General features: G+C 43.4%; 1 protein-coding gene across 1 annotated transcript in view; it reads left to right on the forward strand.

The window, feature by feature from the left end:
* The window catches only part of tanc1b (tetratricopeptide repeat, ankyrin repeat and coiled-coil containing 1b), a gene marked incomplete at its 5' end in the record, with an annotated part of 277,345 nt that overhangs the window by 127,625 nt on the left and 132,138 nt on the right, over nucleotides 1–17,582 (forward strand). The window contains 3 exons of the mRNA XM_084311419.1: nucleotides 9,211–9,333; nucleotides 13,342–13,623; nucleotides 16,072–16,244. Of these exons, the coding sequence (XP_084167545.1) occupies nucleotides 9,211–9,333; nucleotides 13,342–13,623; nucleotides 16,072–16,244 (578 nt within the window). The remainder of the gene's footprint in view (nucleotides 1–9,210; nucleotides 9,334–13,341; nucleotides 13,624–16,071; nucleotides 16,245–17,582) is intronic.

Consider the following 17,582-nt stretch of genomic DNA (forward strand, 5'->3'; position numbering starts at 1 on the left):
GTTCAGTCAGTATGTTCTTCCTGTGCCCCAGGACAGTTCAGTCAGTATGTTCTTCCTGTGTCTCAGGACAGTTCAGTTAGCATGTTCTTCCTGTGCTCCAGGACAGTTCAGTCAGTATGTTCTTCCTGTGCTCCAGGACAGTTCAGTCAGTATGTTCTTCCTGTGCTCCAGGACAGTTCAGTCAGTATGTTCTTCCTGTGTCTCAGGACAGTTCAGTCAGTATGTTCTTCCTGTGTCTCAGGACAGTTCAGTCAGTATGTTCTTCCTGTGCCCCAGGACAGTTCAGTCAGTATGTTCTTCCTGTGTCTCAGGACAGTTCAGTCAGTATGTTCTTCCTGTGTCTCAGGACAGTTCAGTCAGTATGTTCTTCATGTGCTCCAGGACAGTTCAGTCAGTATGTTCTTCCTGTGTCTCAGGACAGTTCAGTCAGTATGTTCTTCCTGTGTCTCAGGACAGTTCTGTTAGCATGTTCTTCCTGTGCTCCACGACAGTTCAGTCAGCATGTTCTTCCTGTGCTCCAGGACAGTTCAGTCAGTATGTTCTTCCTGTGCCCCAGGACAGTTCAGTTAGCATGTTCTTCCTGTGCCCCAGGACAGTTCAGTCAGTATGTTCTTCCTGAGGACAGTTCAGTCAGTATGTTCTTCCTGAGGACAGTTCAGTCAGTATGTTCTTCCTGTGTCTCAGGACAGTTCAGTCAGTATGTTCTTCCTGTGTCTCAGGACAGTTCAGTCAGTATGTTCTTCCTGTGTCTCAGGACAGTTCAGTTAGCATGTTCTTCCTGTGCTCCAGGACAGTTCAGTCAGTATGTTCTTCCTGTGTCTCAGGACAGTTCAGTCAGTATGTTCTTCCTGTGCCCCAGGACAGTTCAGTCAGTATGTTCTTCCTGTGCTCCAGGACAGTTCAGTCAGTATGTTCTTCCTGTGCCCCAGGACAGTTCAGTCAGTTCTTCCTGTGCTCCAGGACAGTTCAGTCAGTATGTTCTTCCTGTGTCTCAGGACAGTTCAGTCAGTATGTTCTTCCTGTGTCTCAGGACAGTTCAGTCAGTATGTTCTTCCTGTGTCTCAGGACAGTTCAGTCAGTATGTTCTTCCTGTGCTCCAGGACAGTTCAGTCAGTATGTTCTTCCTGTGCTCCAGGACAGTTCAGTCAGTATGTTCTTCCTGTGTCTCAGGACAGTTCAGTCAGTATGTTCTTCCTGTGTCTCAGGACAGTTCAGTCAGTATGTTCTTCCTGTGCTCCAGGACAGTTCAGTCAGTATGTTCTTCCTGTGTCTCAGGACAGTTCAGTCAGTATGTTCTTCCTGTGTCTCAGGACAGTTCAGTCAGTATGTTCTTCCTGTGTCTCAGGACAGTTCAGTCAGTATGTTCTTCCTGTGCTCCAGGACAGTTCAGTCAATATGTTCTTCCTGTGTCTCAGGACAGTTCAGTCAGTATGTTCTTCTTGTGTCTCAGGACAGTTCAGTCAGTATGTTCTTCCTGTGCTCCAGGACAGTTCTGAACTCAGTCTCACCGTCAGCATCAAGTGTTTCTTATACTTCAGGAGAACCTACAGTTTCTTTATTCTACGGTTCAAACTAACTATTGTGCCATTGTGTGATCAGGCTATATTTGACTGAAACATGCCCCCTTGTGTGTGTGCTTGTATGGTACAAGCATACACATACACACTACCCAACTTTTAGCTTTTTCTCTATTGTATTTATTGTTTCTCTTGCAACTTCCTTTCCTTGGTTTTGATTGTTTTAATAATAATAATAATTCATTGCATTTATAAAGCGCTTCTCAGGAACCCGAAGTCGCTGACATTAGGTGGGGAAAACAGAGAAAACAAAGAAGCAAAAGGAACATAATAAGACCATAGGAAAACAGAAAACATAAGGCCACAGTAACAAAGATCACAACAGGTTGGAGGGGGGGGGTTATGGGTGGGGAAGGTTGAAGGCTAGGGTGAACAGGTGGGTTTTGAGGCGGGATTTGAAGGTGGAGAGTGTGGGGGAGTCTCTGATGGTCTGAGGGAGGGAGTTCCAAAGTCAAGGTGGAGTGCGATCATCAAAGTTTTTGAGCTATGTAGTTTTTAGCAACATATGTGCTTGTATGTTGTTTTTTGCTATTGTATATAAGTATTTCATTGAATAGGTCAACCATGGAGTTGTTTCAATGCGGGAAGGTTTATACAGGTGTTGTGAAGAAATGTGGTGCAATTACACCTTTTCCTCGTTGAGTTACAGCCACTGATTTACTGCAATATTAATTAAATAATAACTCATAATAATAATAATAATAATAATAATAATAATAATAATAATAATAATAATAATAATAATAATAATAATAATAATAATAATAATAACTTTATTTGTATAGCACTTTTCATACAGAAATTGCAGTTCAAAGTGCTTCACAACAGTAAAAAATACAGGCATAAGCGAGCATAAAAAATGTAATAAAAAAAGATAGAGAGGTAGCAAGGTAAGGTAAATCACAGTTTTTCAGTAATACAAATAATAAAATAGAATAGATTAGATAGAGTAAAAAAAGTGCGGTTTGATTCAGTTTAAAATAGGCAAAAGATTATAAAATAGAACAGACAGTAAAAAGTGTGATAAAAATGTGTTCAATAAAAAATATATAACAGAGCAGTGTATCGCTCTTAATACTTTGAGTTTCTTTACAAAGTTCTAACATACAACAGAGCAGTGCATCGCTCTTAACACTTTGAGTTTCTTTACAAAGTACAGTTCTAAATTACCTTAACTAGAAACATTTTTATTCTACTTTTAAAAATGGTGGTCACTAGACAGACGCCACAAATTAGGTTTAGTGAGAATCACATGAACGGCCAAGGAGGAGTAGGAAATAAAAGCTGTTTTGAGAAATGTTTATGAATGATTTAATGAATATTGCATTTATATAGCGCTGTTCTAGACACTCAAAGTGATTTACAATGGAGGGTGGAAATAGCCTCCTCCACCACCACTGTGTAGCACCCAACCTTGGGCTACGCAGGTTCAATGGCTGCCATACACTGGCACCAGGCACACATCACACTACACAATGGCTGAAAGGCTCAGGAGACAGGGATTTATATCAGCCAATTAATTAATGATTAGGTGGCCTTGGTGTCAGACCAGATTGGGAATCTAGCCAGGAACGACAGGGAACGCCCTGCTCTTTGCGACAAACGCCCTGAGTTCTTTAACGAGTGAATTCAGTCGGGACTTCGGTTTAATGTCTCATCCGAAGGACGATACTCACAGCTGTACAGTGTCCCTGTCACTGTGACGGGAGCATTGTTACTGCCAGGTCCAGAGGACAGAGTGCCCCCTACTGGACAACACCACCACCAGGTCCAGAGGACAGAGTGCTCCCTGCTGGAAAACAACACCACCAGTCCAGAGGACAGAGTGCTCCCTGCTGGACAACAACACCACCAGGTCCAGAGGACAGCGTGCTCCTGTCCAAATGTAGCTTAAATATGGAGTAATAGTTCGCCTCTTTCCTAGTACTAGTTACTAGTATCATGACATGGTTGGTATCCAGATTCTTGGCAATCTCTAGTTTCATGCTAGCTTAAACACTGAGCCTCCTGCAGCCTCTGAGGGACGGTATGCCGGTTGCCGGTGATACAGAGATTCTTCTAATTAGAGGTTTAACTATGTACTAAAAGTAATGCGTTCTGTATAACTCAACGAGTGCTTGGCTCTGAGCATGGCACCTTGTCTCCATTAGATACAGTATGTTCAGCCTGGCTGGGGCTAGCCATGGTCTAGCACGGTATGGTATGGTTGGGTTTGTGTCTCCATTAGCTATGTTCAGCCTGGCTGGGGCTAGCCATGGTCTAGTATGGTATGGTATGGTTGGGTTTGTGTCTCCATTAGCTATGTTCAGCCTGGCTGGGCCTAGTCATGGTCTAGTATGGTATGGTTTGGTTTGTGTCTCCATTAGCTATGTTCAGCTTGGCTGGGGCTAGTCAAGGTCTAGTATGGTATGTATGGTATGGTTGGGTTTGTGTCTCCATTAGGTATGTTCAGCCTGGCTGGGCCTAGTCATGGTCTAGTATGGTATGGTATGGTTGGGTTTGTGTCTCCATTAGCTATGTTCAGCCTGGCTGGGGCTAGCCATGGTCTAGTATGGTATGGTATGGTTGGGTTTGTGTCTCCATTAGCTATGTTCAGCCTGGCTGGGCCTAGTCATGGTCTAGTATGGTATGGTTTGGTTTGTGTCTCCATTAGCTATGTTCAGCTTGGCTGGGGCTAGTCAAGGTCTAGTATGGTATGTATGGTATGGTTGGGTTTGTGTCTCCATTAGGTATGTTCAGCCTGGCTGGGCCTAGTCATGGTCTAGTATGGTATGGTTTGGTTTGTGTCTCCATTAGCTATGTTCAGCCTGGCTGGGGCTAGTCATGGTCTAGTATGGTATGGTATGGTTGGGTTTGTGTCTCCATTAGGTATGTTCAGCCTGGCTGGGCCTAGTCATGGTCTAGTATGGTATGGTTTGGTTTGTGTCTCCATTAGCTATGTTCAGCCTGGCTGGGGCTAGCCATGGTCTAGTATGGTGTGGTATGGTTGGGTTTGTGTCTCCACACAAACAGTTATTGTAAAGCAACCTCAGAATTCCCAAAAAAGATAAATCTAAATTCACAATCTAAACTGTACACAAGCTAAACCATGATGATAACCAAAGACTCTAGTCACCCAAACAACTGCCTCTTTGAACTGTTGCGGTCAGGCAAGCGCTACCGGAGTCTCATGGCCAGTACAGAGAGACTCAGAAGGAGCTTCTATCCCCAGGCCATCAGTATGCTCAATGTATATTGTATATTCCTCTTTACTTACTTTCTTTCTTACTTTTTTTTTTACTGTATGAAGCACACACTCAGGGGCTCATACAGAACCAAGCATTTCACCGTAAAGTAAGTGTATTTTATTGTGATATTTAATAAACAAACTTGATACAACAGTCCCAGTCAGGTCTGGCTAGCTTGTGAAATGTGTCTGTCTCAGCCGGGGTCCAGCCAGGTTTGGCCAGGTTCTAAAGATGCTCACTGTGTGCCAGACAGGCCACAGCACGGCTAAACCCTGACTAGTGGAGACGAGGCACTGCCGTGGTTAGGGGTTTGATTCCCACTAGGACCTCCCATACTGGGGGGAAAATAGTATGCAGTTTTTCCATTGTAAAGTGCTTTGCATCCTAGAAAAGCGCTATAGAAAAGCAGTCCTTGGTAGTGTGACTTGTGGTACATGTTGAAAGTAAGCTTCCCGGGCCAGGTGGGAACGGACCTGTGCTTTCTGCAGCAGCTTGAATCAAGGGGAACTGGAGAGTGAGGGGGTCGGGGGTGGGGGTTCAGTTCTGGTTTGGGGATGCTGCTCTGTGCTCTCCTCCCTGCAGTATTTGTACCTGCCCAGACCACCTCCAGGGGGCAGCGGACTGCCTCTCCCTCTCTCTCTGATCCACCACTCTGCCTCTCAATTTCAATTCAATTCAATTCAAATGGGCTTTATTGACATGGGAAACATACGTTTACATTGCCAAAGCCAAACAAAACAAAACAAACCAAAACAATCAAACAGAGAAAACAAAAGAAATCAGTACATTACAGACGGAATTTCTTGTACAGTCTTTATGGTGGTTGTATTCCGCTGGATGTCCTTTTCTTGTCACAGCAGCTCACAAATCTTGCTGCTGTGTTTGCACATTCTTGTATTTCTCCCAGTAGGTATGGGAGTTTTGAGTTATTGTCCATGTTTTCAAAGTCTCTTTGGGTGTTTGCAATTTGTGGGAAGTATATGTCTCTGATGTCTTGGTATAGTGGGCAGGTTGTTAAGAAGTGGAGCTCGGTTTCCACCTCGTCTTGTGTGCAGTGGGTGCACAGTCTGTCTTCTCTTGGGAGCCAGGTCTGCCTATGGCGGCCTTTCTCAATGGCTAGGCTGTGCTCGCTGAGTCTGTACCTAGTCAAGGATCTTCTTAGTTTTGGGTCAGTCACAGTGCTCAGGTATTCTGCCACTGTGTACTCTCTGTTTAGGGCCAAATAGCATTTCAATTTGCTCTGGTTTTGGGTTGTTTCTTTCCAATGTGTCAGATAGTTTTCTTTTTGTTTTCTTATAATTTGATTTAGTCCAGTGTGGTTTCTGTCTGGTGGCTCTGCTTGTGTTTGTGAGCAGAGTCCCAGAACCATCTGGCTGAGTGGGCATCTATCGAGGGTATCTCTGTGGGTGAGGGCTATGTTGTGGAGTGTGTCTGGGTCGCTTTCTTTTAGGTGGTTGTGGAATTTGAATGCTCTTTTTTGAATTTTGATGATTAGTGGGTATCTTCCTAGTTCTGCTCTGCATGCATTATTTGGCGTTTTCCGTTGGGTGCGGAGAATGGATTTGCAAAATTCTGCATGCAGAGTCTCAGTTGGGTGTTTGTCCCATTTGGTGAAGTCTTGGTTTGCAAGTGGGCCCCAGACTTCACAACCATATAGGGAAATCGGTTCTATGACGGAGTCTAATATTTTGAGCCAGATTTTGATTGGAATGTCTAACTTGATGTTCCTTTTTATGGCATAGAAAGCCCTTCTTGCTTTGTCTCTCAGGTCGTTCACAGCTTGATTGAAGTTCCCTGTAGCACTGATGTTTAGGCCGAGATATGTGTAGTTTTTTGTGTGTTCTAGGGAAATTGTGTCTAGGAGGAATTTGTGTTTTTGTTGTTGTAGGCTGTGCCTTTTTTGGAATATCATAATTTTAGTTTTGTTTAGGTTTACTGTCAGTGCCCATGTCTGGGAGAATTTGTGCAGAAGGTCAAGGTGCTGTTGTAGCCCTTCTTTAGTTGGGGACAGCAGCACCAGGTCATCTGCGAACAGTAGGCATTTGACTTCTGTGTCTGCTAGGGGGAGGCCAGGTGCTGCAGTTTGTTCCAATGTTTTTGCCAGTTCATTTATGTATATGTTGAAGAGGGTTGGACTCAAACTGCACCCCTGTCTAACCCCACGGCGTTGAGGGAAGAAGTCTGTGTGTTTTCCCTCAATCCTCACAGCACATGTGTTGTTGGTGTACATTGACTTTATGAGGTCGTAGGTTTTCCCTCCAATGCCACTATCTAACATCTATCTCTCTCTGATCCACTCTCCCTCTCTCTGATCCACTCTGCCTCTCTCTGATCCACTCTGCCTCTCTCTGATCCACTCTGCCTCTTTCTCTGATCCACTCTGCCTTTCTCTCTGATCCACTCTGCCTCTCTCTCTGATCCACTCTGCCTTTCTCTCTGATCCACTCTGCCTCTCTCTCTGATCCACTCTGCCTCTCTCTGATCCACTCTGCCTCTCTTTCTGATCCACTCTGCCTCTCTCTGATCCACTCTGCCTCTCTCTCTGATCCACTCTGCCTCTCTCTGATCCACTCTCTCTCTCTGATCCACTCTGCCTCTCTCTCTGATCTACTCTGCCTCTCTCTGATCCACTCTGCCTCTCTCTCTGATCCACTCTGCCTCTCTCTGATCCACTCTGCCTCTCTCTGATCCACTCTGCCTCTCTCTGATCCACTCTGCCTCTCTCTGATCCACTCTGCCTCTCTCTAATTTATGCAAATGACATGGTGTCAGCTTGTGACCGCAACTTGTTCCTGTTTGCGGACGACTCAGCCCTGCTGGTCTCTGACAAGAACAAGTTACAGGTTGAAAAAACCCTCAGCTCGGAACTAGGCAAAATCTGCATATGGCTCGCCGACAACAAACTATCATTACACATGGGCAAAACAGAGTCCATTCTCTTCGGTTCAAATAACAAACTCAGCAAGACCGACGGCTTCTCAGTTACAGTGGGTGACAATATTGTCACAAGGAAAGAAGAAATTACCTACCTGGGTTCCATCCTAGAGGCAAATCTTTCCTGTGACAAAATGGCATCCAATGTAATAAAAAAAAGTCAACCAACGAACTCTATTCTTGTACCGGATCTCCTCTCTGGTAAACAAGAATACCCTGAAGACTCTGGCAGGAGCACTCATTCAAGGGTACTACGACTATGCTTGCACCTCATGGTACCAAAGCACCTCAAAGGCGCTAAAAACAAAATTACAAACATCTCAAAACAAACTGGTCAGACTACTGCTTGACCTTACTCCTAGAACCCACCTCACCCCTGCCCACTTTGACAACCTAGGATGGCTTAGAGTAGACGACAGAGTACAGCAACTTGCAATGGGCCTGGTCTACAAGATACACTACACGACCAAGGTACCCATGTACATGTCAAAATACTTCCCAAAGGTCAGTGAATACCACGATCACAACACCAGAGGGAGCTCCACAAATCATGTTAAATCCAGATTCGGCTCAAACAAGGGACTAAACACGTTTCGCAATTATGCCACATCAATGTGGAACGCCCTACCCAAAGCTGTAAAGGAATGTGAATCACTACCCACTTTCAAAAACACTCTCAAAGAACACCTACGGGAGACTGCAATTCGAAACTGGCCCCTGTAAATGTCCTAACACAACCCCCTCCAATGTACAGTAAATGACCAAGTATGGTTTTGTCAATATTCCAATGTACAGTTTTGCTTGTACAGTTGTACAGTGTCCCCCACCCACCCACCCACCCCTTTTACCCAACCCCCCCCCCCACACACCCACCCAACCACCTCCAATGTACAGTCCCCCCCACCCCACCTACCCAACCTCCTCCAATGTACAGTTTCTACGTCAGATGTATATACTCTCTTTTCTGGACTCTTTTCGTATCACAAACAGTACTGTATTTGCAAATCTGGTATGTCATAAATGTATAGATGTAGCAGCAGTACTGTATCTGTATGTCATGTATGTCATATGTTATGATGAATTGAAAATGGGGGACCCTGATGTAAACAAGACGAAAGTCTTTCTCTGGTCTGCATCCCCTTAACAATTGTATGTTTTGAGCTGAACTGTACTGTACCCATTCTGCAATCTGTTAATAAAGTTTTCAATCAATCAATCAATCAATCAATCAAACTCTGATCCACTTTCCCTCTCTCTCTGATCCACTCTGCCTCTCTGATCCATTCCATTGTGTTGTGTCAGTTTGAATATGGCACTGCATCAGCCTCACCAAGTCAAATTTATTCTATGTGCAAATTTACTTTGGTGGAAATAAATTGAATCTAAATCACTTTCTACCTCTCTCTCTTCCTATCTCTCTCTATCTCCCTCTCCCCCTCTCTCTCACCCCCCCTCTCTCTCTCTCTCTACAGCCACCAGTTCCACTAAGCTGGAGGACCTGAGTTTTCTTGATGAGCAGCGTAACGCTCCCCTGCGTACGTCCATTCGGCTACCGTGGCACAACACTGGAGGAAGAGCTCCTCAGGAGGGCAAAGGTAGAGCAGCTTTTATCTGTTCCTCACAACACTGGAGGAAGAGCAGCTTTTATCTGTTCCTTTATATGTTTCAGAGTTAGCAACACACAGTTGAAAATAGGAAAATATATTTTAAATATGTATTTATAAAGATATAACATACAAAATTAAATAATAATAAATCAAATCAAATTAAAAACGGATTGACATATAGACAGATAAAACAAGTACACCCCCCCCCCCACATAAGTGAATTATGATATTTATGTGGAATATATTTATATATATATATATAAACATTACCTGCAGCGTATGAGCTCGTTCTCAATGAGTCACTGTGTTTCAGTTCATCCCCCTTTTTCATTTTCCCACTGTATATCTTTTTTAATCTCTTGTGTTTACTGACTCTGACAGCGTTAATATTCAATGAGGACGTGAATGATTTAGTGGATCATTAGATCATCGCAAACTGTTTAACCCTTCTTTAAATTTTTTTAAGAACCTCTCACTGCATTACTCTCGGACATGACGTTGTTGTGAGTGTAGAAGGTTTGGTTCCCTGAACTGATCCAGTGCTGCACTGCTTAGCTGAAGTTGTTGTTAGTGTAGACGGTTTATTTCTCTGGACTGATCCAGTGCAGCGCGGCCTAGCTGTGTCTGTCCTGTGTGTCTGTATGTTTCCCAGTGCAGCGCGGCCTAGCTGTGTCTGTCCTGTGTGTCTGTATGTTTCCCAGTGCAGCGCGGCCTAGCTGTGTCTGTCCTGTGTGTGTGTATGTTTCCCAGTGCAGCGCGGCCTAGCTGTGTCTGTCCTGTGTGTCTGTATGTTTCCCAGTGCAGCGCGGCCTAGCTGTGTCTGTCCTGTGTGTCTGTATGTTTCCCAGTAGCTGCAGTTCCATACTGTGTTACAGTCAGCGTGTTGAACTAGACTAGAATCAGAGGTCATTAACACGGTGTCTGCGGGGTATTCAAAAGTCTTAAAATGTATTATACATTCATGATTCTCAATTTAAGGCCTTAAAAGGTATTAAAAAGGTATTTAATTTGCACAGGTATAAAATGTTTGGGGTGGGCTGTCGGGAAATTAAATAATATTAAATATTCAAGTCGTTGTTTCTTGCGGGGCTACCGGGAGCTTGGTGCGTCTGGCGAGAGCATTTATTGGACATGAGAGAATTTGTATTGGCGTGTTGAGTGCAGCTGCTGCCAGTTCAGTGGCGCTATGTCTTTTAGCTAATATGGTCGTGAAATTGGTATTCAATTTAGCTCCAAGTGGTATTAATTTAAAAAGGTCTTAAAAAGTCTTAAATTGTATTGTTAAAAATACCCTGATTAATGTGAAATGAGGTCAGACGGTGAGGTTTTCTGTACAGAAGGGAGTGTGCAAGTAATAATGATAATAAATATGGCCGCAAGCGGCAATCTGCGGGTTTCAGGCCAATATTGATCATTAGGATCGCAAAATAAGTTCACATACACGGTTCAGCAGTGTTATGAAACATGTCCTGTACGTTTTGTAATGTTTGGATAAGAAAACGTTGATATATAATCCGATTTGTGTTATTCCACGCACATTTTGTACATTTGTAGTGGCCCCTAGTGGTCGATTTGAATGGGATTCTCAGGATATGTTTTGGGTACTTATCTGGACATACCCTGCAAATTTGGTAATGATTGACCTAACGATTGTTGACTTGCATCAATTGATGTGCTGAGCCACGCCTTTTGAAGTTAATTGGTTAATATCTTAAAATAAAAATATATATAAACAAGCCTTATACAACATTTGATAAGCTTGATCCAATAATAATCCATGGCATATTTGGTTGTAATTGGATTTACGGTTTAGGAGATGTCAAAAATGTGTTGCCACGCCCATTTGTGAATTTGTAGTGCCCCCTAGTGGTCAATTTGAATGAGATTTTCAGGGAATATTTCTGGTTGTTATCTGGACATACCCTGCAGATTTCATAATTATTGTCCTAATAATGGTTGTTAATACCATTTACCATCTTATGGGAATTTGCAAAAGCATTTCTGAAAGAGAAGATGAATTAAAAAAAAAAACGTAAAAAAAAATGCACACAAACAATAGGGTTTCTGCACTTCATGCTTATAAACTTTATTTGTATAGCACCTTTCATACACGAATTGCAGCTCAAAGTGCTTCACAACAGTAAAGAAGAGCAAGTAAAAGTAAAATGAGCAAGAGCCAAGAGCTGTCTGGCCGCCCCATACAACCTTCAAGAAGTCTGATCTCATCAGTCATTTCAATCCATTCATATATTGGAAGTAGAAATTGTTAGCAATGTTGATTGGAAGTGAGTGGAGTCTGTTAGCATGTCACTGAAAAAACTACATTTACACAACATAAAATTAGATTAGATTAGATTAAAATGTATTGAATGTATTCATTATACAGCACAAGTACAGTACAACGAAAAGAGGTCTGGCATCCAACCAGAGTGCAATTTGGTGGTCCAACATATGCACAGTGTAGATTAGAAGATAGATACAGCTTGTCACATCCTGGCACTATGCGTGTGTTCTGTCACATCCTGGTACTAAGTCTATCTTTCTCCAGGACCGGTTCTGTTTCATTACCCTGAGACACAAAAACATATTTAATTTAAGTTCCTTCCAGCGGAGCATAGGATCATTTATACACACCTTCCCTTTGGCACGTTCTGAGAATGAATGGGAGGAGCGTTAAAGTGTGGGATGGGGGAAATTATTAGGAGATAAATTGAAGAGGAAGGCGGGCCGGCATTAGCGGCATTTATCAGCAGTCAACAGCGTTCCAGCCCTGCGGAGCGGTGGAAGTTATATATTCATTGGATCATTTCTGATTAAGTCCTAGAGGCTTCAGAGAATATAAACCAGCTGCTACACAGCACTACGTGTAAACATATGAAAACATTGTATCATCACTAACGGAGCTTGGATTTTGTCCAGGAGAGAGTCCAAGGGAGGGTGGGTCTGTTGCCGTTGAGCATGAGATGCTCCTACGAGCCAATAGTAATCATTATTCATGTGGAACGATTTTTATTTAACCTTTATTTAACCAGGCAGGTCAATAAGAAGAAACTCCTATTTACAGCGACGGCCTGGCGAGAGGACAAAAGGGCCTCTCGAAGGGTAACGGGGGAAGGGGATACAATTAAATTTAAAAGAGACAGACGATACGATACGTACATCACAGAGGTAAGGGAAATAATTAAAACACATCAAACAAATAAAATGACACGGTATGTAATACATGAAGCAGAACAGACTAATCACAGTTGAAAGGCTGGGTGACAGTTGCAGGTGTGTAAACAACTCTGTGATTAGAGTCCTTAAAAGTAGTGAAGGGTATCCTTTTGCATCTCGTTCCAACTGCTGGGAGCAGCAAACTGGAAGGAGGGTTGACTGAAGGAAGTGTTTACACGGGGAACATCTAGAGAGATATGGTGAAGATAATGATGTCATATTTAGCTTTGATTGTTTCATTCCCTCTCCGCAGCTCGTTTGATTGTTTCATTCCCTCTCCGCAGCTCGTTTGATTGTTTCATTCCCTCTCCGCAGCTCGTTTGATTGGTTCATTCCCTCTCCGCAGCTCGTTTGATTGGTTCATTCTCTCTCTGCAGCTCATTTGATTGGTTCATTCTCTCTCTGCAGCTCATTTGATTGGTTCATTCTCTCTCTGCAGCTCATTTGATTGGTTCATTCCCTCTCCGCAGCTCGTTTGATTGATTGATTCCCTCTCCGCAGCTCGTTTGATTGGTTCATTCCCTCTCTGCATCTCATTTGATTGGTTCATTCTCTCTCTGCATCTCATTTGATTGGTTCATTCCCTCTCTGCAGCTCGTTTGATTGGTTCATTCCCTCTCCGCAGCTTGTTTGATTGGTTCATTCCCTCTCCGCAGCTCGTTTGATTGGTTCATTCCCTCTCCGCAGCTGGTTTGATTGGTTCATTCCCTCTCCGCAGCTGGTTTGATTGGTTCATTCCCTCTCCGCAGCTGGTTTGATTGGTTCCTTCTCTCTCCGCAGCCCGCTTCGCCTCCTACAAGCCTGTGGACATCATGCTCAAGCCGCTGTTGTTCGAGGTACCAAGCATCACCACGGACTCCGTGTTCGTGGGACGCGATTGGCTCTTTCAGCAGCTGGAGGAGGTTCTGAAAGGTTCTGATTCGCCGGAGAGCCGCGGCGCCGTCGTGCTCGGCAGCGTGGGCTTTGGCAAAACCGCCGTCATCTCCAGGCTCGTGGCGCTCAGTTGCCATGGAGGCCGCATGCGCCAGATCGCCTCCAACAGTCCCAGCGCCTCCCCCAAAAGTATGACAACTTTTTTTCATTGTCTACTGTGTTATTTATACTAGTCTGTTTTTTAGTAGAGCATGTCGGTACTGTCTCCTCCCCCAGGAACTGATCATGTGACCTTACAATGTGGCCAAATCTGCATCATCACCATTTCACTGTGTCACATCCATCATGGTGAATGTGCAAACACACCGAAGAGAGGTGTGGGGGGTTACATTAAACAGACTAAACAGATTGGACTGTTACGGTAAACAAATTGGACTGTTAAATTAAACAGATTGGACTGTTATAGTAAACAGATTGGAAGGTTCAATTAAACGGATCATTGTACTGTTACGGTAAACTGATTGGACTGTTAGAGATTGGACGGTTAAATTAAACAGATTGGACTGTTACGTATAATAGATTGGACTGTTACAGATTGGACTGTTAAATTAAACAGAAGGACTAGAGCATCTGTAGTCCATGTCAACCAGCCTGAGCCTCACCTGTAGCATTTAGATGTATATTTAGAATGCATGGTGCTAGGCGGTTAGGTGGCCGAGCGGAGATTGCGTTCGTCACCAACCCCGGAGCTGTGAGCTGGATTCGCCTGTTCGAATCCAGCTCACAGCTCCGGGGTTGTCACCAGCTTGGCTGGCCGTCCACACTAATACAATTGGCTGTATTAGAGGGTGGGAGAAGCTGGCGGGGTGGGTCCGGGTCGTTGTAAACAGCGACTCCTACAGTTCGGTCGGGGCGCCTGCTAAGCGCGGATAGGACTTGAGGGGGATAGTGTGATCCTCCCACACGCTACGCCCTCTCAGGGAGGATCCGCGCTGCCAGGTGAAAAGAAGCGGTGATTGGCTGGACGTGTGTCGGAGGAAGCACGTGGTAGCCTCCACTCTCCCAGATGATCTGACTGTGGGGGGTAAGTGCGCAGCGACCAGGAAGGGACTGGGAATTGGCATACGACTAACATTGGGATGGGAGAAAATCGGAGGAAAAATGGAGGGGGAAAAAGATCAATAAAAAAAAATAAAAAAATAATGCATGGTGCTGATTCGGTTATTAAATTAGCCATGTGATATAAGGTAAGCCATGTGATAAAACGTTAGCCATGTGATATAACGTTATCTATGTGATAAGGCTGAGCCCGAATGTTCGAACGTTCGTTCGTTACGTTAACATTCGAATTCTAAATCAACATTTTAATTTTTAATAAAAAAGATTTTTTTTTTTTTTTTTATATATTTCTTTTATGTGTCTATTCATTCTGTTTAAACCAATGGGGTTTTTCTTCACAGTTGCCGATAAAGATTAGGCTACACTAATATTATAGTATTAAAAAAAAGTTATATTCATTAAAGAAAGTTGATTTAATAAAAAAGAGACTAATTTAATCAGATGAATCACTTTATTCAAATTGAGGATTTAGTTTGAGGATATTTATTAAAAAATATTTAAGATAGGGCGGTCAGGTGGCGTAACGGAGATTGCGCTCGTCACCAACCCCGGAGCGGCTGGATTCGCCTGAGCTCACAGCTCCGGGGTTGTCACCAGCTTGGCTGGCCGTTCACACTAATACAATTGGCAGTATTAGAGGGTGGGAGAAGCTGGCGAGGTGGGTCCGGGTCGTTGTAAACAGGGACTCCTACAGTTCGGTCGGGGCGCCTGCTAAGCGCGGATAGGATCTAAGTGGGATAGTGTGATCCTTCCACACGCTACGCCCTCTCAGTGAGAATCCGTGCTGCCAGGTGAAAAGAAGCGGTTGATTGGCTGGACGTGTGTCGGAGGAAGCACGTGGTAGCCTCCACTCTCCCAGACCGACTGTGGGGGGTAAGTGCGCAGCGACCAGGAAGGGGATTGGGAATTGGCATAACGACTAACATTGGGATGGGAGAAAATCGGAGGAAAAAGGATGGGGGAAAAAGATAAAAAAAAAAAAAAAAAAAATGTTGATTAAAAAAGAAGGTTCGAACGTTCGTTCGGAAAAACCATGACGAAGTTCGAATCCCAAAAACAGGCTTCGGGGACAGCCTTACTATGTGATATAACGTTATCTATGTGATTTAACATTGGCCATGTGATAAAACGTTAGCCATATGATAAAATGTTAGCCATGTAATATAACGTTAGCCATGTTATATAACGTTAGCCGTGTGATAAAACGTTAGCCGTGTGATCAAACGTTAGCCGTGTGATAAAACGTTAGCCGCGTGATATAGCGTTAGCCATGTGATATAACGTTAACCATGTGATAAAATGTTAGCCGCGTGATATAACGTTAACCATGTGATATAACGTTAGCCATGTCATATAATGTTAGCCATGTGATAAAACGTTAGCCGCGTGATATAATGTTAACCGTGTGATAAAACGTTAGCCGCATGATAAAACGTTAGCCGCGTGATATAACGTTAGCTGTGTGATATAACGTTAGCCGCGTGATATGACCTCGCTATGTGTGTGTGTGTCCACTAGGTGGCACAGAGCCGAACACAGAGCTTCCTCTCAGCCAGCCCCCACAGCCCACTCCACCCCCCAGCGCCACCAACACCCTGAGGAACAACAACAGCAGCAGCAGCAGCAGCTGTCCTGGAACGCCTGAGATCCAGCGCCGCAAAGAGGAGGCAGTCAAACGTCTGGCCGCCAAGGTAGGGTCTACATATAACCCTAATAACTAACCCTAATGTATGATGGCATGTACAATAATGCTGTATATATATAGTATATCTGCTAAGGCTGTCAAAGTTAACGCGATATTAACGCGTTATCGCCCGATTCTATTAACGCCACTATTTTTTTTAACTCACGATTAACTAAAAAAAATTATAATCATTTTCTTTTTTACCTTTTTTTTCTTCTTTTTTTCTAGACATCACTCAGGTGTATTATTGATGCTCTCATTGATACTATGTTTGTTTCTGAAGTGTGTGTGTGTGTGTGTGTGAGATATATAGAGAGAGAGGGGGGTGAGAGAGATGAGGAAGGGGCAAGAGAGAAAGAGACCTGGGGGAGTGTGTGTGTGAGAGAGAGAGGGGGGGGGTGTGATTACTCCGCCCTTGTGTGGGTGAATGTAACAAGTTCCTAACGTTTTCTTTCCCCTATTATTTCATGCACACTTTATTCATTGTTTTAAATTATTCTTTTCTTAAGTTATTTTATGCATCACTCTGTTTTGAATTTGATGCAAATTTGCAATGCATTAGGATCCTTTTGTGTTAAATGGCTGCATAAAGCAAGCATTTGTTGACTCGCATGTTGATAAGAGTATTAAAACTTGGAACACTTTCAGAGCCCACCATCCACTTCAATGTTAGCGTTAAAAAGAGAATGAATGAAAGAATGAATTTCCCTATTGGGATTAATAAAGTGCAAATCTAACTTTCACCAAACATCACTTTTTGTAAAATAAAAGGTGACTAAAAAAAAAAAATCTTTTTTTGAAAATCAATTAAAATATTTCAAAATCGTCCTAAATCATTCATTCGAATTAATCGAAATATCGATTAATCGCCCAGCCCTAGTACTAATTTATATATTCTATACCCAGTTTAATCACCTGTACATTGTATATCGCCATACATATTGCACTTTACCGTTACATTTGCACTCTGGTTGGATGCCAAACTTCTTTTTGTTGTATTGTACTTGTGCTCTATGATGACAATACATTTTAATCTAATGTAATGTAATCTAATCTTGGACCTCGAGGCTCAAACACACTGGCAGACTTTCTCTCACAGTCTCTGACCTTCTGAAATTAACTTTTAAAGTAGAGTTCAGTTATTTTTTTTATATATATATATACAACTGGACAAGAGGCAGGGGAACTATGTGAGAATGCTATTCATCGACTACAGCTCGGCATTCAATACCATAGTCCCCTCCATACTCACAGCCAAGCTCAGGGACCTGGGCTTGAACTATGACCTTTGCCAGTGGGTCTTGGACTTCCTGACTGGCAGACCCCAGGTGGTGAGAGCAGGCAA

This window comes from Notolepis coatsorum, assembly GCF_963971535.1.
Source record: "Notolepis coatsorum genome assembly, chromosome: 3".
NCBI lineage: Eukaryota > Metazoa > Chordata > Actinopteri > Aulopiformes > Paralepididae > Notolepis > Notolepis coatsorum.